Consider the following 24,797-nt stretch of genomic DNA (forward strand, 5'->3'; position numbering starts at 1 on the left):
TTAAGAAAAGTCCTTTCCTCTTCCATTCCACCTTCTTTCCTTCCCTTCCAGTCCACTTCCTTCTTTCTCTTACAGGGGAAACCAAAATAAATATTTCAAAACGAAATCCCATCAGTCAAGGATATTAAAAAAAAAAGAACACAGCAAACCACTGTATCTCAAACGAGGCTCCTTGTTTATAGAAGATTGTAAGGCAGATCAAACACTCTCGGTGTGAAATAAAATATTCATCTAACATATTTTTAAAAGTATAAACAATGTTGCACCAGTTATTTCAACAAAGTATAAACAATGTTGCACCAGTTATTTCAACAAAGTATAAACAATGTTGCACCAGTTATTTCAACAAAGTATAAACAATGTTGCACCAGTTATTTCAACAAAGTATAAACAATGTTGCACCAGTTATTTCAACAAAGTATAAACAATGTTGCACCAGTTATTTCAACAAAGTATAAACAATGTTGCACCAGTTATTTCAACAAAGTATAAACAATGTTGCACCAGTTATTTCAACAAAGTATAAACAATGTTGCACCAGTTATTTCAACAAAGTATAAACAATGTTGCACCAGTTATTTCAACAAAGTATAAACAATGTTGCACCAGTTACTTCAACAAAGTGTAAACAATGTTGCACCAGTTACTTCAACAAGGTATAAACAATGTTGCACCAGTTACTTCAACAAAGTATAAACAATGTTGCACCAGTTATTTCAACATGTAAACAATATTACTCTCAGATGGTTCCTGTCTACGAACCTACTGCATATTACAGTTTATTAGTCTTTACTAGCGTCATGTGCAAGATATATATATATTAGTTCCACATCGGGCTTACCCATGTATGGGACATGGAACCATTATAGGTTTGGTACAGAAGAAAGAAGAAATACAGGGAAGAAAATCAAAGGAAAATATTGTTCTAGAACATTTTCTGAAGCTGGTGCTTAGAAGACCAAAGAAAATTCCGAAAACGTCATTGCAAAGTAAAAGTTTGTGATCTACTTCTTGTATTTTGTATGTCAGAAAAGAAAGATATACAGACGTATAAGATTCTGAAATGAAGATGTAACATACAGACATACAGAGGTAGTTTCAACTCTTACTCTCGCACACAGCTTCAATGATATAATAATGGAGCAACTTATACCAGTAGCAACACTTCTCCCCACACGTTCCAGCAGAGGTTTCCAGGAGACAGTTTGAAGATTCTGGTCGAGATGGAAGTCAGTTAAAATTTTATCAGATCCCCACAGACTGTCAAGGCCAGTAACTTCCATTTTCAGCTTTCAAGTAAAAATATCAAATTGTGAAGTTAAGAAACGACAGGTCGGCGTGTAGCTCTTGCCAGTGTCCATTGTTGTGTCATGGCTGCGTGGGTCGCTGTTGTGCCTTGCCTGCATGGGTCACTTGTGTTGACTGCGTGGGTCGCTGTTGTGCCTTCACTACATGGGCCACTGTTGTGCTTTGACTGCATGGGCCACTGTTGTGTTGACTGCATGGGTCGCTGTTGTGCCTTCATTACACGGATCGCTGTTGTGCCATGATTACATGTGTCACTGTTATGCTTAGATTGTATGGGTCGCTGCTGTGCTTTCCATGCTGTCTGTTGCATGGGTCCCTCAATGTTTTGACTTCCATGCTGTCTTATTGTTGCATGGATCTCTTATTGTTTTGGTTCCCATACTGAACATATCTAGTTCATCTTCTGTCATCAACATGTTCTTTACGTCTCGTCATGTTCTAGCCTTTCATGAACATGCCATGATTAGGTGCTCCATGAACATGTTTCGTCATGTTTTAGTCCTTTACGAACATGTTTCGCCATGTTCTAGAGTTTCATGAACACTTTTCACCATGTTCTAGTGCTCCACGAACACGACTCTTGTCTGAAACTCATTAGAGGAAAAGACAATTTTTTCTTGTATTAGAGTAAGGGAGAGCGAAACATCAGATGCATACACAACGCAGCACTGCGTATGTTCAGGAGGTAGGAAGATTATACACGCTGGAGATAATACAATATAAATAAGTGCTGGCAGACGAGTGCTGTCCTTAATATTTCATTATATTCTAGTCAATATACGTAAACACAGATAAATATACTTTAACCTAACTAATGCTAATCGAAAGCTAACCTAACTAAACCAATCTAACCCTACCTAACCTAATTCATCTTAACGTAACGTAACCAAAGAAAGCCTAACCTAACCGTACCTAACTTATTCTAACCTTCCCCAACCTAACCTTATTTAGAATAACATTTTATTTTATATTCTGAAATATATGGAGAATTCAATGTGTGACGCTTCAACTGGAGAAAAATTTTCCATGTAAAAACATAAGAAAGGGGAACACTGCAGCAGGCCTACTGGCCCATGCAGGGCAAGTCCATGTCAACCCCCGGTTTAGACCAATGTGATGACTTAAGCTGTAACAGGTAACAGTTCTGATAAACAATACATTTGGATGTGTTGAGAAAGACACACGAGCAAACACTAGGATATATTCAAAAAAAGTTTCGGACCTGGGACCTTGATCGAGGCCCCAGGACTGAAACGATTTCCAATTAATATATCCCAGTGCTTGCTCATGTGTGTTTGTAAACCAGTTTGTGGGTACATATTACCGAGGTTTATACCACAACTGGATGTCTCTGGTTAAACCTTTATCAGACTGGTGAGAAGATAATGAATGGCTGAAAAAAATAATGGTCTGCACACTGGTGGGATATAAATCTTATGATGAAACTGCACGATTCATTTCCTAAAATAGGTATTTTGTTGAGAGAGAGAGAGAGAGAGAGAGAGAGAGAGAGAGAGAGAGAGAGAGAGAGAGAGAGAGAGAGAGAGAGAGAGAGAGAGAGAGTGCTTCTTGCTGCAGCTGATTTAGAATAATCCGAACCAAAACTGACAATTCACAGTTTTTAGTCATTTGCAATGCTATTTTGGCTGGATTAATTTTTAATATTTCGCCAGGACGGTATAGAAGGCGTCCTCCTGATAATCCGTTGGATAAATTTCTAGTCAAATGCATAACATCCATTCCTTTGTAGCCATACTTATTAAAAGCTACATGTAAAGTAAAAGGACACAAGTGCAACTAATGTGACATTTATTGTGGCAACGTTTCGCTCTCCAGGAGCTTTATCAAGCCATTACAAACAATACATGGACACAGAGGATATATAAAGGCTCAGAGTGAGGTAACATTTCGATGTTCACTAGTGGTAGTAGTAGTAGTAGTGACAAAAGTAATACAATATGGTAGAGCAATTAATTCGTACATGAGTAAAAGGATATAAAAGCTATTACTTGGGTAACATAAAAATAGGTTGGACAAATATAGACTGGAATGAGGCAGCTGGTTTCAGTGTTCACTCTCTGTGCTTTGTGTAGTATAACAGGAGAGACTATGTGATGGCAGGGTTTACTGTTTTCAGGAGGATTCTTGCTAAGACTTCGGAGATGGTGAAGCTGCCGTTGTTTTGTTTAATTGTATTCGAAACAGCAATCAGTGCTGATTCGAGGCACTTGCGTCTGCGGAAATTAGTTTCTTTGATCACTAATTGGGCGTCTCTGAATTTCATGAGATGATTGGTGGAATTTCGGTGTTGTACACAGGCGTTGTTCAAGTTATCGTTCCTACATGCGTAAATGTGTTCATTGAGGCGGGTGTCGAGGTTTCTGGCTGTTTCACCTACGTAAATCTTGTCACAGCCTCCACAGGGTATAGTGTAAACTCCTGCATTGACTGGTTCGTGGTGCTTGGATTTTGTCCTGGTTATATCCTTTATTGAAGTGGTAGAAGCGATGGCGACTCTGGTGTTAGCCTGTGAAAGTACTTTTGAGACGTTCAGTGCAACCTGGCTGTTGGGAAGAATTATAACTTTGCTGGGAGTGGTGTTGATGCGTGGAGAATTTATGATCTGAAGAGCTCTTTTCTTGCAGTCTTTGATGAAAAAAGAAGGAAAATGTAACTCAGTGAATGTTTGGTGAATGTATGTACACTCCTCGTCAAGAAACTCAGGACTACAAATTCGGTATGCTCTTAGGAAAAACCCGATGATGATACCTCTTTTGGTCTTGGTATCTTGACTGGAATAGAAGTGTGTGAGATCATTTTTATTGGTGGGTTTCCGATAAACTTGAAATCTTAGGTTGTTGTCTACTTTGTGAATGAGGACGTCGAGGAAAGGTAGCTTGTCATTGGACTCTTCTTCTAGTGTAAACTGGATCGCCGGTTCAACTGCGTTGAGCCTTGCCTGAAGATCCCGTACATCAAAACGTACATCACAAAAGTACTTACCAAAAAAGCCATCGAGGTTCTACGACGTAAAGTCAATCAGGACCTTAATCTTCCTCTACCTCCCGGAGATTTTGTTGACTTAATTGAACTCTGTGTTAATTTCAACTGTTTTTCTTTCAATAAGAAGGTCTACAAACAAACCTACGGCATGGGAATGGGGTCCCCCATAAGTGCCGTCCTAGCCAACTTATACATGGAACACCTAGAGTCCGAACACTTCGCCAACATCATCCCTTCAAGCGTCACTTGGTTACGTTACGTGGACGATGTCCTCGTAATAACTCCAAAACGTTTTGATGTACGGGATCTTCAGGCAAGGCTTAACGCAGTTGAACCAGCGATCCAGTTTACACTAGAAGAAGAGTCCAATGACAAGCTACCTTTCCTCGACGTCCTCATTCACAAAGTAGACAACAACCTAAGATTTCAAGTTTATCGGAAACCCACCAATAAAAATGATCTCACACACTTCTATTCCAGTCAAGATACCAAGACCAAAAGAGGCATCATCATCGGGTTTTTCCTAAGAGCATACCGAATTTGTAGTCCTGAGTTTCTTGACGAGGAGTGTACATACATTCACCAAACATTCACTGAGTTACATTTTCCTTCTTTTTTCATCAAAGACTGCAAGAAAAGAGCTCTTCAGATCATAAATTCTCCACGCATCAACACCACTCCCAGCAAAGTTATAATTCTTCCCAACAGCCAGGTTGCACTGAACGTCTCAAAAGTACTTTCACAAGCTAACACCAGAGTCGCCATCGCTTCTACCACTTCAATAAAGGATATAACCAGGACAAAATCCAAGCACCACGAACCAGTCAATGCAGGAGTTTGCACTATACCCTGTGGAGGCTGTGACAAGATTTACGTAGGTGAAACAGCTAGAAACCTCGACACCCGCCTCAATGAACACATTTACGCATGTAGGAACGATAACTTGAACAACGCCTGTGTACAACACCGAAATTCCACCAATCATCTCATGAAATTCAGAGACGCCCAATTAGTGATCAAAGAAACTAATTTCCGCAGACGCAAGTGCCTCGAATCAGCACTGATCGCTGTTTCGAATACAATTAAACAAAACAACGGCAGCTTCACCATCTCCGAAGTCTTAGCAAGAATCCTCCTGAAAACAGTAAACCCTGCCATCACATAGTCTCTCCTGATATACTACACAAAGCACAGAGAGTGAACACTGAAACCAGCTGCCTCATTCCAGTCTATATTTGTCCAACCTATTTTTATGTTACCCAAGTAATAGCTTTTATATCCTTTTACTCATGTACGAATTAATTGCTCTACCATATTGTATTACTTTTGTCACTACCACTACTACTACCACCACTACTACTACTACCACTAGTGAACATCGAAATGGTACCTCACTAGTATTACACCTCACTCTGAGCCTTTATATATCCTCTGTGTCCATGTATTGTTTGTAATGGCTTGATAAAGCTCCTGGAGAGCGAAACGTTGCCACAATAAATGTCACATTAGTTGCACTTGTGTCCTTTTACTTTACATATTGTAATTCTACCAACTTTATTAAAAGCTACATCTTTTTTCTGAGAAGCATTCTAATTTTAAACTTGTCGATTCATAATCCTTGAATTTTCAGTTCAGTTCAATTTTCTGATATATATGAAATGGAAAATTTCCCGTACAGTCACTTCGCCTTATTAAAACTGAGCCACACTAACAAGTGCTGTTAATGGCTTCATTAAACTGAGCCACACTAACAGGTGTGGAGATTCTCCACGACTATGGTGCTCTTCGCACCTACTCCGAGGTTGAGGGACTGATTACCTCATCTTCTGTACATAGTTCTGCTGTCTTCAAGTTATGTCCTAGAATTTGTATTGATAAAGCCACTGGATGGCGAAACGTCTACAATAAAGATACCCAGGTGTTGCACATGTGTCTTAATCTCAGGTTAGATAAATACATGAGTGGGTGTGGGTGGGTGTGAGTTGGACCTGACTAGCTTGTGCTGCTGGGTCTGGTGCAGTGCTCCATCCTTGAATGGAGATGATCAGACTGGGTGGGTCATTGGGCTAATCCGGGGGGGGGGGGTCATTGGGCTAATCCGGGGGGGTCATTGGTCTAATCCGGGGGGGGACATGGACCTGCTCCGCATGGGTCAGTAGGCCTGTTGCAGTGTTCCTTGTTTCTTATGTTCTTATATATCTAACACTAAATTCGTACAGGCAACACATACCCAGGGAATTCGGAGGTAATTAAATTTGATCCAGGGAAGGGGAGAATAGGTTCATTTCTTTGGATCAAGAGCCTTATACATTTATTAAGGCACCTCCATTGAAGGGACTAACTTGGTAATCTTTATAATAATTTGATAAAGATATCTTCGAGTCACACGTTGACTTAATAAAGTCATGGTCTGCTGTGGTGACCAGCTTATTGATCTTGGTAATAAAGCTTCTGTTCTGAGGGACTATTTTATTAATCTTGGTAATAAAGTCTCACCAGCACTTTGCCTTTCAATCAGAAGCTGTGATTAATATTTTTATATTCATAGGGAAGCGATAAACCAGTAGGGGTTTTACATTATGTTTGACTGAGGAAAAAGGGGTAGCCTCAAATTCCTAGAGCAGCATCAAGATCGTCTCCTCCCCATTGAAGGGGACGCTGTGATCAAACAAAGACATGTAATGAAGGAATATATACTGGTTATCCTTAATAGGTATAACTAACATCCTCCTGGCTGGAGAAGGTTAAGATACCGAAGATTAAGATACCGAAGGTTAAGATACTGAAGTCCCCCACTACTTCCCTAGTAGTGGGGGACTTCAGGGAGGGATGAGGTGGTGTGCAGAACCTGCCCTTCCTGGTGGGGAACTTCAGGGAGGGGTGAGGTGGGGTGCAGAACCTGCCCTTCCTGGTGGGGGGAGTGGTTGATCCTACCCTGTGGAGTGGGGTGGCTCAGATAGGGAGAGTAGGGCCAACTCTGCCATATTTGATAATTTACCCTACCAGGAAGGATCACACACTGAGGGTGAAAAAGAATGTGTTATCCTGCCAGGGAGGGTGAGAGGGGGTTATATCACATACCCTGCCAGGCAGGTTCTCCCAGGAAGGGTGACAGAGGGGTGTATCACATACTCTGCCGGGTGGGGACCACCAGGAGTGACAAGAGTGTATCACTTACCCTGCCAGGTGGGGTCCACCAGGGAGGGTGACAGGGAGGTGTATCACTTACCCTGCCAGGTGGGATCCACCAGGAAGGGTGACAGGGAGGTGTATCACTTACCCTGCCAGGTGGGATCCACCAGGAAGGGTGACAGGGAGGTGTATCACTTACCCTGCCAGGTGGGATCCACCAGGAAGGGTGACAGGGAGGTGTATCACTTACCCTGCCAGGTGGGATCCACCAGGAAGGGTGACAGGGAGGTGTATCACTTACCCTGCCAGGTGGGATCCACCAGGAAGGGTGACAGGGAGGTTTATCATTTACCCTGCCAGGTGGGATCCACCAGGAAGGGTGACAGGGAGGTGTATCACTTACCCTGCCAGGTAGGGTCGCCCAGTTTTCCTTCCATGGTGTGGGTCTTGCCTGAGGAAGTCTGTCCGTAAGCGAAGATGGTGCCATTGTAACCGTTGAGCACATCTGTTGAGGAGACATGTGTTAGTGCAGGTTCAGTGTACAGCAGAGCACACACGCACGCACGCACGCGCACGCACACACACACACACACACACACACACACACACACACACACACACACACACACACACACACACACAATGCAAAGTCATGGAGAAGATTATCAGGAGAGTGGTGGAACACCTGGAACAGAACAAGATTATAAATGAAAACCAGCATGGGTTCATGGAAGGCAAATCCTGTGTCACAAACCTTCTGGAGTTTTATGACAAGGTAACAGAAGTAAGACACGAGAGAGAGGGGTGGGTTGATTACGTTTTCCTAGACTGCAGGAATGCCTTTGACACAGTTCCCCACAAGAGATTAGTGCAGAAGCTGGAGGATCAGGCGCATATAACAGGGAGGGCACTGCAATGGATCAGGGAATACCTGACAGGGAGGTAACAACGAGTCATGGTACATGAAGAGGTATTACAGTGGGCGCCTGTGACGAGCGGGGTCCCACAGGGGTCAGTTCTAGGACCAGTGCTATTTTTGATATATGCGAATGACATGATGGAAGGAATAGACTCTGAACTCGACTCAAGAAATCGTAATGACACGATTGCAAACAAACCATACCCCCGGCCGGGATTGAACCCGCGGTCATAGAGTCTCAAAACTCCAGCCCGTCGCGTTAGCCACTAGACCAGCTAGCCACAATAAGATTCATCCAACTAGGTGTATTTCTACACCATAGGAAGGTTAGCACAGGCACCTCTGTGACCACAAATGCAAGTTTTTACAGACGAATCTCCAGCTAGCGTGGCCGTGACGAACTCTAGCTAGAGTTCGTCACGGCCACGCTAGCTGGAGATTCGTCTGTAAAAACTTGCATTTGTGGTCACAGAGGTGCCTGTGCTAACCTTCCTATGGTGTAGAAATACACCTAGTTGGATGAATCTTATTGTGGCTAGCTGGTCTAGTGGCTAACGCGACGGGCTGGAGTTTTGAGACTCTATGACCGCGGGTTCAATCCCGGCCGGGGGTATGGTTTGATAGACTCTGAAGTGTCCCTATTCGCAGATGATGTGAAGTTGATGAGAAGAATTAAATCGGATGAGGATGAGGCAGGACTGCAGAGAGACCTGGACAGGCTGGACATGTGGTCCAGAAACTGGCTTCTCGAATTCAACCCTGCCAAATGCAAAGTCATGAAGATTGGGGAGGGGCAAAGAAGACCGCAGACAGAGTATAGGCTAGGTGGACAAAGACTACAGACCTCACTCAGGGAGAAAGACCTTGGGGTGGCCATAACACCGAGCACGTCACCGGAGGCACACATCAACCAAATAACTGCTGCAGCATACGGGCGCCTGGCAAACCTGAGACCAGGAGGCCTGGTCACAGACCGGGCCGCGGGGGCGTTGACCCCCGGAACTCTCTCCAGGTAAACTCCAGGTAATACCTTAATAAGGAATCGTTCAAGACACTGTACACTGTGTATGTTAGGCCCATACTGGAGTATGCAGCACCAGTCTGGAACCCACACCTGGTCAAGCACGTCAAGAAGTTAGAGAAAGTACAAAGGTTTGCAACAAGGCTAGTCCCAGAGCTCAGGGGAATGTCGTACGAGGAAAGGTTGAGGGAAATCGGACTGACGACACTGGAGGACAGAAGGGTCAGGGGAGACAAGATAACAACATACAAGATACTGCGGGGAATAGACAAGGTGGACAGAGATAGGATGTTCCAGAGAGGGGACACAGAAACAAGGGATCACAACTGGAAGCTGAAGACTCAGACGAGTCAAAGGACGTTAGGAAGTATTTCTTCAGTCATAGAGTCGTCAGGAAGTGGAATAGCCTAGCAAGTGAAGTAGTGGAGGCAGGAACCATACATAGTTTTAAGAAAAGGTATGACAAAGCTCAGGAAGCAGAGAGGGAGAGGACCCAGTAGCGATCAGTGAAGAGGCGGGGCCAGGAGCTGAGTCTCGGCCCCTGCAACCACAATTAGGTGAGTATACACACACACACACACACACACACACACACACACGGGGCCAGGAGCCATGACTAGACCCGTGCATCAATAATTAGTTGAACACACACACACACACACACACACACACACACACACACACACTCAAAATACCCTACTGATTACATTAACATATATTTAGAAATGTAAGGCCATACCTTACAAACCATTCAAAGACACATGAGACATTAAAAAAGGTCCGACTTCCTGTTTCTAAATTGTAAGAAAGTCTGTGATACAGTGCTACACAGAAGGCAACTTAGCAAACTGAAAAAGAAAAGTTTATGACCAAAGTCAAGTCCCATTTGTCTATAGTTTATATTATTGACTTAATAATAGTAATAAACATCTACAAATTATTATTTACAAATGTAAATAATGAAAAAATATTCTGAAGATATTTAGAAAAAGGTGCAGGAGAACGTGAAGAAGGCTTCAGGAATGAAGCTGAGGCCAGGAGATGAAGCTGAAGGCAGCGTAACATCTCGGGGGATGAACTCATGACAACAGACAAACATCTCGTAATAACCTTTACCCTTAAACTCTTTCCCGAAGACAACAAAGTGACATCATCATTACAAGTTAAGCTTCCAAACACCAGAGTAACATTCTTGAACCTTCATAAAGACTTCAATTTTTTTTTTTATCTTTATCGAGTATGCAGCGCCAGTGTCACTAAGTCCCTTAAGTAGTAAAAGATAAAGTGAATCTCGCAGAGTTGTAATAGAATACCTCAAAACTGGTACTTGATTTGAGAGTTATAAACAATGAAGTACAAATGGCAGAGCAAGACCTTCCGTCTCGGGAAGGACGACACTGATAGAATTACACCGTCACATAGACAGAACACAGGAGAGGCTGTTTACTAGAAATATGATAAGAAGAAAACATGATTTAAAATTACACACCTAAACTAGAGACTGAAATTTTAGGAAACTTTTCTCTAACTTAAAGAGAGGTTAACGAAGGGAAAGTGTTGAAACAGTGAGACTACATACAGGCTATTAAAACATATTATGGCCATAAAGTGCATATGCAGATCCAATAAATACAATAAAACAATACAGTTTCAATTAAATTCACAATGTTGTAATGAGTTTAACTGTTGTATTTTCAATAAACCATTAATTACGGGATCCACTTTCAATAATATATTCTCAAACGCTTTCAGACTAACCTTTATAAAGCATTTCAGGCCTCATATTCCAAGCTAGTGTCACAATATTTAAGCAGTTATTACGTTGAATTGCGAGCAGTTAGCACCAACAGCCTGGCTGACAAAGGAACTGACAAAGCTTGATCCGAGATAAAGCCTCGGGGCGTCATCCCTTGTAAATGTTGCCTCAGCTTTGGGGGCGTCGCATCCAGTAAACACTGCACCAGTGTTAGGAGAGCCTACCCCTCCTTAACATAAACTCCTCTCGCTTCACTGGCAGATAACTGCCTTCAGATCCGAGTTTCTGAGAGTTATTTTTCCGTTTATCTTGCAAACAATACCATCACTTGTGAAGGAAGGCGCGGCTGTGTCCCAGGGCGGTGTTTGTGGCACAGTAAGTTGCCTCGCTAAGTTGCCTCAGATCTTTATAGAAACATTTATTGCCATTTGACACGCCCAATTCAGCTCCTCAATGGTGGGTATGATAGTACAGGGCAGGCAGCCATGACTGGTACGGTAGCGTTGCTGCATAAGCTTTTATTCTGGGTATGGTAGTGGTAAGTGATAAGTTGTAATGGTGGATATGGTAGTTTCATTAGCTCGGCTGCTATGGTAGGTATGTTAGGGTACTGGGTTGGCTGCTGTGTTGGATAAGGGTTTAGTACTAAGTAGGCTTGTATTGTGAATATGGTAGTGGTACTGGATAGGCTGTTAGGGTGGGTATGACAGTGGTATTGGGTAGGGTGCTACGATGGTTAAAGTAGTGGCACTAGGTAGGTTGGCAAGATTATGATGACAGTGGTATGACAATAACACCAGGTAGACTGTCATGGCTAATTGTCTAATTTATGGAAGCACTGGAAACATACACTCATATTCGGGGCGGCTCGAATCCCCGTCAATCCTCTTGTTTATTCACTGGTGGTAATTCATTACAAGGTTTAATTCATTACAAGATTAGGTTTATCAAATTGATAAACCTAATCTCGGCTATCTACTCTCGTCTCCTATTCAGTCTTTATAAAAAATAATCACATAAGAATACCCTTAACAATATAGATCAATTTATTTCCCCATATCCGTAATTCATTCCGTGCCGTTGAACAAGTTTCAGCAAATTTATAGGAAAGGGGAAATATCCCTGTCATTTATGCGAAGAGATTCAGGCTTCTATCCCAACGCACAAACGCTTAGACGCACCGTTAGTTAAGGTAGTGGGCATGGTAGTGGTACATGAGCAAACTGTCATGACGGGTTAAATATTAGTGCTAGATTCTGCTATGGTGGGTATGGTAGTGGTACTAGGTAGGCTGCCATTGTGGGTGTGGTAATAGAACTGGATAGCCTGCCAGTGTAGTAGTAGTAGTAGTAGTAGTAGTAGTAGTAGTAGTAGTAGTAGTAGTAGTAGTAGTGGGTGTGGTAGCAGAACTGGATAGCTTCCCATGGTGGGCATGGTAGTGGAATTGAATAACCTGCCATGCTGGGTATGGTAGTGGTACTAGGTAGGCTGCCATGGAGAATATGGTAGTGATACCAGACAGGTTGCCACAGCGAGTATGGTAATAGCACTGGGCAGACTGCCATGGTGAGTGTGGTAGAAGACAGGTTACCATGGCAGGCAAGCATGGCATTACCATCAACTACATTGCAGGCTTCCACGGCACTGGCACTGAAGGTAATTAAAGTAACTCAAGTTAAATGATCTGGTCAGCCAGGTGTCGCCAGTTAATGTTGAAATGTAATTACTGTGAGATTCTTCCCACGCCTCTCTCTAGTGAGTTCTTTTTATTACTCCCACGACTCCTCCCTTGTGAGTCCTCTTTATTACTCCCACGACCCCTCCCTTGTGAGTCCTCTTTATTGCTCCCACGACCCCTCCCTTGTGAGTCCTCTTTATTGCTCCCACGACCCCTCCCTTGTGAGTCCTCTTTATTACTCCCACGACCCCTCCCTTGTGAGTCCTCTTTATTGCTCCCACGACCCCTCCCTTGAGTCCTCTTTATTGCTCCCACGACCCCTCCCTTGTGAGTCCTCTTTATTGCTCCCACGACCCCTCCCTTGTAAGTCCTCTTTATTACTCCCACGACCCCTCCCTTGTAAGTCCTCTTTATTACTCCCACGACCCCTCCCTTGTAAGTCCTCTTTATTACTCCCACGACCCCTCCCTTGTAAGTCCTCTTTATTACTCCCACGACCCCTCCCTTGTAAGTCCTCTTTATTACTCCCACGACCCCTCCCTTGTAAGTCCTCTTTATTACTCCCACGACCCCTCCCTTGTAAGTCCTCTTTATTACTCCCACGACCCCTCCCTTGTAAGTCCTCTTTATTACTCCCACGACCCCTCCCTTGTAAGTCCTCTTTATTACTCCCACGACCCCTCCCTTGTGAGTCCTCTTTATTACTCCCACGACCCCTCCCTTGTGAGTCCTCTTTATTACTCCCACGAACCCTCCCTTGTAAGTCCTCTTTATTACTCCCACGACCCCTCCCTTGTGAGTCCTCTTTATTACTCCCACGACCCCTCCCTTGTAAGTCCTCTTTATTACTCGCACGACCCCTCCCTTGTGAGTCCTCTTTATTACTCCCACGACCCCCTCCCTTGTGGGTCCTCTTTATTACTCCCACGACCCCTCCCTTGTGAGTCCTCTTTATTACTCCCACGACCCCTCCCTTGTAAGTCCTCTTTATTACTCCCACGACCCCTCCCTTGTGAGTCCTCTTTATTACTCCCATGACCCCTCCCTTGTAAGTCCTCTTTATTATTCCCACGACCCCTCCCTTGTAAGTCCTCTTTACGTCCACGCCCTCTTTTCTCTTCTTCACACCCTTTAATACTCCCACGTCTTCTCCACTACACCTACGTCTTCTCCGCCACTCTCACGTATTCTCCATTGCTCCCACGAATTCTACGCTACTCCCACGCCATCTACTCCCACGCCATCTACTCCCACACCATCTACTCCCACGCCTTCTACACTACTCCTGCGTCTTCTACACTACTCCCACGTCTTCTGCACTACTCCCACGTCTTCTGCACTACTCCCACGTCTTCTACACTACTCCCACGTCTTATACACTACTCCCACGTCTTATACACTACTCCCACGTCTTATACACTACTCCCACGTCTTATACACTACTCCCCCGTCTTCCACACTACTCCCCCGTCTTCCACACTACTCCCCCGTCTTCCACACTACTCCCCCTTCCACACTACGCCCACGCATTCTCCATTACTCCCACGTATTCTCCATTAATCCCACTCCTACACTACACCCACGCCTTCTACACTACACACACGCCTTCTACACCACACACACGCCTTCTACACTACACACACGCCTTCTAAACTACATCCACGACTTTACACTACTCCCACGTCTTCTACACTACTCCCACGTCTTCTACACTATTCCCACGCCTTTTACACTATTCCCACGTCTTCTACACTACTCCCACGTCTTCTACACCACTCCCACGCCTTCTCCACTACTCCCACGCCTTCTCCACTACTCCCACGCCTTCTCCACTGCTTCCACTCCTCCATTAATCCCACGCCTTCTCCACCACTCCCACGCCTTCTCCACTACTTCCACGCCTTCTACACTATTCCCACGTCTTCTACACTACTCCCACGCCTTCTACACTATTCCCACGCATTCAACACTACTCCCACGCCTTCTACACTATTCCCACGTCTTCTACCCTACTCCCACGCCTTCTACACTACTCCCACGTCTACTACACTACTCCCACGTCTACTACACTACTCCCACGTCTACTACACTACTCCCACGTCTTCTACACTACTCCCACGTCTTCTACACTACTCCCACGTCTTCCACACTACGCCCAGGCCTTCTACACTACGCCCACGCCTTCTACACTACTCCCACGTCTTATACACTACTCCCACGTCTTATACACTACTCCCACGTCTTATACACTACTCCCACGTCTTATACACTACTCCCCCGTCTTCCATACTACTCCCCCGTCTTCCATACTACTCCCCCGTCTTCCACACTACTCCCCCGTCTTCCACACTACTCCCCCGTCTTCCACACTACTCCCCCGTCTTCCACACTACTCCCCCGTCTTCCACACTACTCCTACGTATACTCCATTAATCCCACGCCTTCTACACTACACCCACGCCTTCTACACTACACACACGCCTTCTACACCACACACACGCCTTCTACACCACACACGCCTTCTACACTACATCCACGACTTTATACTAACACGCATTCTACACTACTCCCACGCCTTCTATACTACTCCCACATCTCCATTACTCCCACGTCTTCTACACTACTCCCACGTCTTCTACACTACTCCCACGCCTTCTACACTACTCCCACGCCTTCTACACTACTCCCACGCCTTCTACACTACTCCCACGCCTTCTACACTACTCCCACGCCTTCTACACTATTCCCACGCCTTCTACACTATTCCCACGTCTTCTACACTGCTCTCAAGCCTTCTCCACTACTACCACGCCTTCTCCACTACTACCACGCCTTCTCAACTGCTTCCACTCCTTCACCACTATTCCCACGCCTTCTACACTACTCCTACGCATTCAACACTACTCCCACGCCTTCTACACTATTCCCACGTCTTCTACACTATTCCCACGTCTTTTACACTACTCCCACGTCTTCTACACTACTCCCACGTCTTCTACACTACTCCCACGTCTTCTACACTACTCCCACGTCTTCTACACTACTCCCACGCCTTCTACACTACTCCCACGCCTTCTACACTACTCCCACGCCTTCTACACTACTCCCACGCCTTCTACACTACTCCCACGCCTTCTACACTACTCCCACGCCTTCTACACTACTCCCACGCCTTCTACACTACTCCCACGCCTTCTACACTACTCCCACGCCTTCTACACTACTCCCACGCCTTCTACACTACTCCCACGTCTTCTCCACTACTCCCACGTCTTCTCCACTACTCCCACGTCTTCTCCACTACTCCCAAGCCTCCTACACTACTCCCACGTCTTCTCCACTACTCCCACGTCTTCTCCACTACTCCCACGTCTTCACTACTCCCACGTCTTCTCCACTACTCCCAAGCCTTCTACACTATTCCCACGCCTTCTACACTATTCCCACGTCTTCTCCACTACTCCCACGTCTTCTCCACTACTCCCAAGCCTTCTACACTATTCCCACGCCTTCTACACTATCCCACGTCTTCTCCACTACTCCCACGCCTTCTAATAATATTTTTATTTACTATAAGTACATGGTATACAGACCTAGCTGATATCAATGACATATTATATAGAAAGCCGCTTGTTATGCTGAGCATTTCGGGTAAATTAGGTCAGTTTTGTCCCAGGATGCGACCCACACCAGTCGACTATCACTCAGGTACCCATTATTAACTGCTGGGTAAACAGGAACGTGGACAGCAGGTGTCTTATGGAAACACGTCCCTAATATTTTCCAGCCGTACCAGAGGAGATTCGAGCCCCGGACCTCAGTGTGTGAGCTGAGTGCGCTAGCAATTGAGCTACGGGACACCTGCACACACGCCTTCCACACAACACACACGACTTCCACATTACTCCCACGCCTTCTACACTACTCCCACATCTTTTCCACAACACCCACGCCTTTTCCATTACTCCCGCACCTTCTGCACTACGCCAACACCTTCTCCATTAATCCCAAGCCTTCTACACTACACCCAGGCCTTCTACACTACACCCAGGCCTTCTACACTACACCCAGGCCTTCTACACTACACCCAGGCCTTCTACACTACACCCAGGCCTTCTACACTACACCCAGGCCTTCTACACTACACCCAGGCCTTCTACACTACACCCAGGCCTTTTACACTACACCCAGGCCTTTTACACTACACCCAGGCCTTTTACACTACACCCAGGCCTTCTACACTACACCCAGGCCTTCTACACTACACCCACACCTTCCACACTACACCCAGGCCTTCTACACTACACCCAGGCCTTCTACACTACACCCGCGCCTTCTACACTACACCCACACCTTCCACACTACACCCACACCTTCCACACTACACCCACACCTTCCACACTACACCCAGGCCTTCCACACTACACCCACACCTTCCACACTACACCCACACCTTCCACACTACACCCACACCTTCCACACTACACCCAGGCCTTCTACACTACACCCGCGCCTTCTACACTACACCCACACCTTCCACACTACACCCACACCTTCCACACTACACCCACACCTTCCACACTACACCCAGGCCTTCTACACTACACCCACACCTTCCACACTACACCCGCGCCTTCTACACTACACCCACACCTTCTACACTACACCCAGGCCTTCTACACTACACCCACACCTTCCACACTACACCCAGGCCTTCTACACTACACCCAGGCCTTCTACACTACACCCACACCTTCCACACTACACCCAGGCCTTCTACACTACACCCACACCTTCTACACTACACCCAGGCCTTCTACACTACACCCACACCTTCCACACTACACCCACACCTTCTACACTACACCCAGGCCTTCTACACTACACCCACACCTTCCACACTACACCCACACCTTCCACACTACACCCACACCTTCCACACTACACCCACACCTTCCACACTACACCCACACCTTCCACACTACACCCACACCTTCCACACTACACCCACACCTTCTACACTACACCCAGGCCTTCTACACTACACCCACACCTTCTACACTACACCCAGGCCTTCTACACTACACCCACACCTTCCACACTACACCCACACCTTCCACACTACACCCACACCTTCTACACTACACCCAGGCCTTCTACACTACACCCACACCTTCCACACTACACCCACACCTTCCACACTACACCCACACCTTCCACACTACACCCACACCTTCCACACTACACCCACACCTTCCACACTACACCCACACCTTCCACACTACACCCACACCTTCCACACTACACCCACACCTTCTACACTACACCCACACCTTCCACACTACACCCACACCTTCCACACTACACCCACACCTTCCACACTACACCCAGGCCTTCTACACTACACCCACACCTTCCACACTACACCCAGGCCTTCTACACTACACCCAGGCCTTCTACACTACACCCACACCTTCCACACTGCACCCACACCTTCCACACTACACCCACACCTTCCACACTACACCCAGGCCTTCTACACTACACCCACACCTTCCACACTACACCCAGGCCTTCTACACTACACCCAGGCCTTCTACACTACACCCACACCTTCCACACTACACCCAGGCCTTCTACACTACACCCACACCTTCCACACTACACCCAGGCCTTCTACACTACACCCACACCTTCCACACTACACCCAGGCCTTCTACACTACACCCAGGCCTTCTACACTACACCCACACCTTCTACACTACACCCAGGCCTTCTACACTACACCCAGGCCTTCTACACTACACCCAGGCCTTCTACACTACACCCGCGCCTTCTACACTACACCCAGGCCTTCTACACTACACCCACACCTTCCACACTACACCCACACCTTCCACACTACACCCAGGCCTTCTACACTACACCCACACCTTCCACACTACACCCACACCTTCCACACTACACCCACACCTTCCACACTACACCCACACCTTCCACACTACACCCACACCTTCCACACTACACCCACACCTTCCACACTACACCCAGGCCTTCTACACTACACCCACACCTTCCACACTACACCCACACCTTCCACACTACACCCAGGCCTTCTACACTACACCCACACCTTCCACACTACACCCACACCTTCCACACTACACCCACACCTTCCACACTACACCCACACCTTCCACACTACACCCACACCTTCCACACTACACCCACACCTTCCACACTACACCCAGGCCTTCTACACTACACCCAGGCCTTCTACACTACACCCACACCTTCCACACTACACCCAGGCCTTCTACACTACACCCAGGCCTTCTACACTACACCCACACCTTCTACACTACACCCACACCTTCCACACTACACCCACACCTTCCACACTACACCCAGGCCTTCTACACTACACCCAGGCCTTCTACACTACACCCACACCTTCCACACTACACCCAGGCCTTCTACACTACACCCAGGCCTTCTACACTACACCCACACCTTCTACACTACACCCAGGCCTTCTACACTACACCCAGGCCTTCTACACTACACCCACACCTTCTACACTACACCCAGGCCTTCTACACTACACCCAGGCCTTCTACACTACACCCACACCTTCTACACTACACCCAGGCCTTCTACACTACACCCAGGCCTTCTACACTACACCCACACCTTCCACACTACACCCAGGCCTTCTACACTACACCCAGGCCTTCTACACTACACCCACACCTTCTACACTACACCCACACCTTCCACACTACACCCACACCTTCCACACTACACCCAGGCCTTCTACACTACACCCAGGCCTTCTACACTACACCCACACCTTCCACACTACACCCAGGCCTTCTACACTACACCCGCGCCTTCTACACTACACCCACACCTTCCACACTACACCCAGGCCTTCTACACTACACCCAGGCCTTCTACACTACACCCAGGCCTTCTACACTACACCCACACCTTCTACACTACACCCAGGCCTTCTACACTACACCCACACCTTCCACACTACACCCACACCTTCCACACTACACCCACACCTTCCACACTACACCCACACCTTCCACACTACACCCACACCTTCCACACTACACCCAGGCCTTCTACACTACACCCACACCTTCCACACTACACCCAGGCCTTCCACACTACACCCACACCTTCCACACTACACCCACACCTTCCACACTACACCCACACCTTCCACACTACACCCACACCTTCCACACTATTCCCAGGCCTTCTACACTACACCCACACCTTCCACACTACACCCACACCTTCCACACTACACCCACACCTTCCACACTACACCCACACCTTCCACACTACACCCACACCTTCCACACTACACCCACACCTTCCACACTACACCCACACCTTCCACACTACACCCACACCTTCCACACTACACCCACACCTTCCACACTACACCCACACCTTCCACACTACACCCAGGCCTTCTACACTACACCCACACCTTCCACACTACACCCAGGCCTTCTACACTACACCCGCGCCTTCTACACTACACCCAGGCCTTCTACACTACACCCACACCTTCCACACTACACCCAGGCCTTCTACACTACACCCACACCTTCCACACTACTCCCACGCCTTCTACACTACACCCAGGCCTTCTACACTACACCCACACCTTCCACACTACACCCAGGCCTTCTACACTACACCCGCGCCTTCTACACTACACCCAGGCCTTCTACACTACACCCACACCTTCCACACTACACCCAGGCCTTCTACACTACACCCACACCTTCCACACTACACCCAGGCCTTCTACACTACACCCACACCTTCCACACTACACCCACACCTTCCACACTACACCCACGCCTTCTACACTACACCCACACCTTCCACACTACACCCAGGCCTTCTACACTACACCCACACCTTCCACACTACACCCACACCTTCCACACTACACCCAGGCCTTCTACACTACACCCACACCTTCTACACTACACCCACACCTTCCACACTACACCCAGGCCTTCTACACTACACCCGCGCCTTCTACACTACACCCACGCCCTCTACACTACACCCACGCTTTTTCCACTACTCCCACGCCTTCTACACTACTGCACTAAGCACACGCCCTCCCAATGAAATATGGCCACATGTAATGAAAGGATGTCTATAAGGTAGGATATCCCTTACTTCATCACTTATAATGTAGGATCTTCTTCCCATCACCACTCACATGGCAAGATCTTCTTCCCATCACCACTCACATGGCAAGATCTTCTTCCCATCACCACTCACATGGCAAGATCTTCTTCCCATCACCACTCACATGGCAAGATCTTCCTCCCATCACCACTCACATGGCAAGATCTTCCTCCCATCACCACTCACATGGCAAGATCTTCCTCCCATCACCACTCACATGGCAAGATCTTCCTCCCATCACCACTCACATGGCAAGATCTTCCTCCTATCACCACTCACATGGCAAGATCTTCCTCCCATCACCACTGACATGGCAAGATCTTCCTCCCATCACCACTCACATGGCAAGATCTTCCTCCCATCACCACTCACATGGCAAGATCTTCCTCCCGTCACCACTCACATGGCAAGATCTTCCTCCCATCACCACTCACATGGCAAGATCTTCCTCCCATCACCACTCACATGGCAAGATCTTCCTCCCATCACCACTCACATGGCAAGATCTTCCTCCCATCACCACTCACATGGCAAGATCTTCCTCCCATCACCACTCACATGGCAAGATCTTCCTCCCATCACCACTCACATGGCAAGATCTTCCTCCCATCACCACTCACATGGCAAGATCTTCCTCCCGTCACCACTCACATGGCAAGATCTTCCTCCCATCACCACTCACATGGCAAGATCTTCCTCCCGTCACCAGTCACATAGCAAGATCTTCCTCTCATCACCCGTCACATGGCAAGATCTTCCATCACCACTCCCATGGCAGGATCTTCCTACCATCACCACTCAAATGGCAGGATCTTCCTCCCATCACCACTCACATGACAGGATCTTCCTCCCATCACCATTCACATGACAGGATCTTCCTCCCATCACCACTCACATACCAGAATTTTCTTCCTATCAATCACCACTCATGGCAGGATCTTCCTACCATCACCACTCACATGGCAGGATCTTCCTCCCACCACCACTCACATGGCAGGATCTTCCTCCCATCACCACTCACATGGCAGGATCTTCCATCACCATTCACATGACAGGATCTTCCTCCCATCACCACTCACATGGCAGAATCTTCCATAACCACCCACATGGCAGGATCTTCCTCCCATCACCACCCACATGGCAGGATCTTCCTCCCATCAACACTCACATGGCAGGATCTTCCTCTCATCACTACTCACATGGCAGGATCTTCCTCCCATCACCACTCACATGGCAGGATCTTTCATCACCATTCACATGACAGGATCTTCCTCCCATCACCACTCACATGGCAGAATCTTCCATAACCACCCACATGGCAGGATCTTCCTCCCATCACCACCCACATGGCAGGATCTTCCTCCCATCAACACTCACATGGCAGGATCTTCCTCCCATCACTACTCACATGGCAGGATCTTCCTCCCATCACCACTCACATGGCAGGATCTTCCATCACTATTCACATGACAGGATCTTCCTCCCATCACCACTCACATGGCAGAATCTTCCATAACCACCCACATGGCAGGATCTTCCTCCCATCACCACCCACATGGCAGGATCTTCCATCACTATTCACATGACAGGATCTTCCTCCCATCAACACTCACATGGCAGGATCTTCCTCCCATCACTACTCACATGGCAGGATCTTCCTCCCATCACCACTCACATGGCAGGATCTTCCATCACTACTCACATGGCAGGATCTTCCTCCCATCACCACCCACATGGCAGGATCTTCCATAACCACCCACATGGCAGGATCTTTCCCCCATCACCACCGACAATGCAGAATCTTCCTCCCATCACCACCCACATGGCAGGATCTTCCATCACTATTCACATGACAGGATCTTCCTCCCATCAACACTCACATGGCAGGATCTTCCTCCCATTACCACCCACATGGCAGGATCTTCCTCCCATCAACACTCACATGGCAGGATCTTCCTCCCATCACCACCCACATGGCAGGATCTTCCTCCCATCACCACTCACATGGCAGAATCTTCCATAACCACCCACATGGCAGGATCTTCCTCCCATCACCACCCACATGGCAGGATCTTCCATCACTATTCACATGACAGGATCTTCCTCCCATCAACACTCACATGGCAGGATCTTCCTCCCATCACTACTCACATGGCAGGATCTTCCTCCCATCACCACCCACATGGCAGGATCTTCCATAACCACCCACATGGCAGGATCTTCCTCCCATCACCACCCACATGGCAGGATCTTCCTCCCATCACCACCCACATGGCAGGATCTTCCATAACCACCCACATGGCAGGATCTTTCCCCCATCACCACCGACAATGCAGAATCTTCCTCCCATCACCACCCACATGGCAGGATCTTCCATCACCACCCACATGGCAGGATCTTCAATCACCACCCACATGACAGGCTCTTCAATCACCACCCACATGGCAGGATCTTCCATCACCACCCACATGGCAGGATCTTCCATCACCACCCACATGGCAGGATCTTCCATCACCACCCACATGGCAGGATCTTCCATCACCACCCACATTGCAGGATCTTCCATCACCACCCACATTGCAGGATCTTCCATCACCACCCACATGGCAGGATCTTCCATCACCACCCACATTGCAGGATCTTCCATCACCACCCACATGGCAGGATCTTCCATCACCACCCACATGGCAGGATCTTCCATCACCACCCACATGGCAGGATCTTCCATCACCACCCACATTGCAGGATCTTCCATCACCACCCACATGGCAGGATCTTCCATCACCACCCACATGGCAGGATCTTCCATCACCACCCACATTGCAGGATCTTCCATCACCACCCACATGGCAGGATCTTCCATCACCACCCACATGGCAGGATCTTCCATCACCACCCACATTGCAGGATCTTCCATCACCACCCACATGGCAGGATCTTCCATCACCACCCACATGGCAGGATCTTCCATCACCACCCACATGGCAGGATCTTCCATCACCACCCACATGGCAGGATCTTCCATCACCACCCACATGGCAGGATCTTCCATCACCACCCACATGGCAGGATCTTCCATCACCACCCACATTGCAGGATCTTCCATCACCACCCACATGGCAGGATCTTCCATCACCACCCACATGGCAGGATCTTCCATCACCACCCACATTGCAGGATCTTCCATCACCACCCACATGGCAGGATCTTCCATCACCACCCACATGGCAGGATCTTCCATCACCACCCACATGGCAGGATCTTCCATCACCACCCACATGGCAGGATCTTCCATCACCACCCACATGGCAGGATCTTCCATCACCACCCACATGGCAGGATCTTCCATCACCACCCACATTGCAGGATCTTCCATCACCACCCACATGGCAGGATCTTCCATCACCACCCACATGGCAGGATCTTCCATCACCACCCACATGACAATTGATGTATACACAAAAAGAGGGAGTATATCTTCATATATACACACCGAGAGCTTATTTTAACCCCCTTTGAGGCATTTTTGAATGCTAAGGCAAGAGTGAAGTTCAGCCTTAATGTTCATGGTGTAGTGGACAAGTCTTCAACCCAACAAACCATTCATCCATCCATCCATCCATCCATGCAATCATGGTTACAGTGTCTAGCAGCGGCGGTTATCAGGGTAGAGAAATGATCAACACAGACACAACTCTACACTTTCCAATTTCAAAGTTAATGAATTCTCTTATTTTTTTTTGAC

General features: G+C 47.4%; 1 protein-coding gene across 2 annotated transcripts in view; it reads right to left on the minus strand.

Moving 5' to 3' along the window:
* LOC128686394 (kinesin heavy chain) overlaps positions 1-24,797 on the minus strand; it is a 609,520-nt gene that overhangs the window by 150,928 nt on the left and 433,795 nt on the right. For both annotated transcript variants that reach the window (XM_070085754.1, XM_070085756.1), the window contains exon 3: positions 7,847-7,948. In XM_070085754.1, coding sequence (XP_069941855.1) covers positions 7,847-7,948 — 102 coding nt within the window. The remainder of the gene's footprint in view (positions 1-7,846; positions 7,949-24,797) is intronic.

The sequence above is a fragment of the Cherax quadricarinatus genome, chromosome 17 (genome assembly GCF_038502225.1).
Source record: "Cherax quadricarinatus isolate ZL_2023a chromosome 17, ASM3850222v1, whole genome shotgun sequence".
Classification (NCBI taxonomy): Eukaryota; Metazoa; Arthropoda; class Malacostraca; order Decapoda; family Parastacidae; genus Cherax; species Cherax quadricarinatus.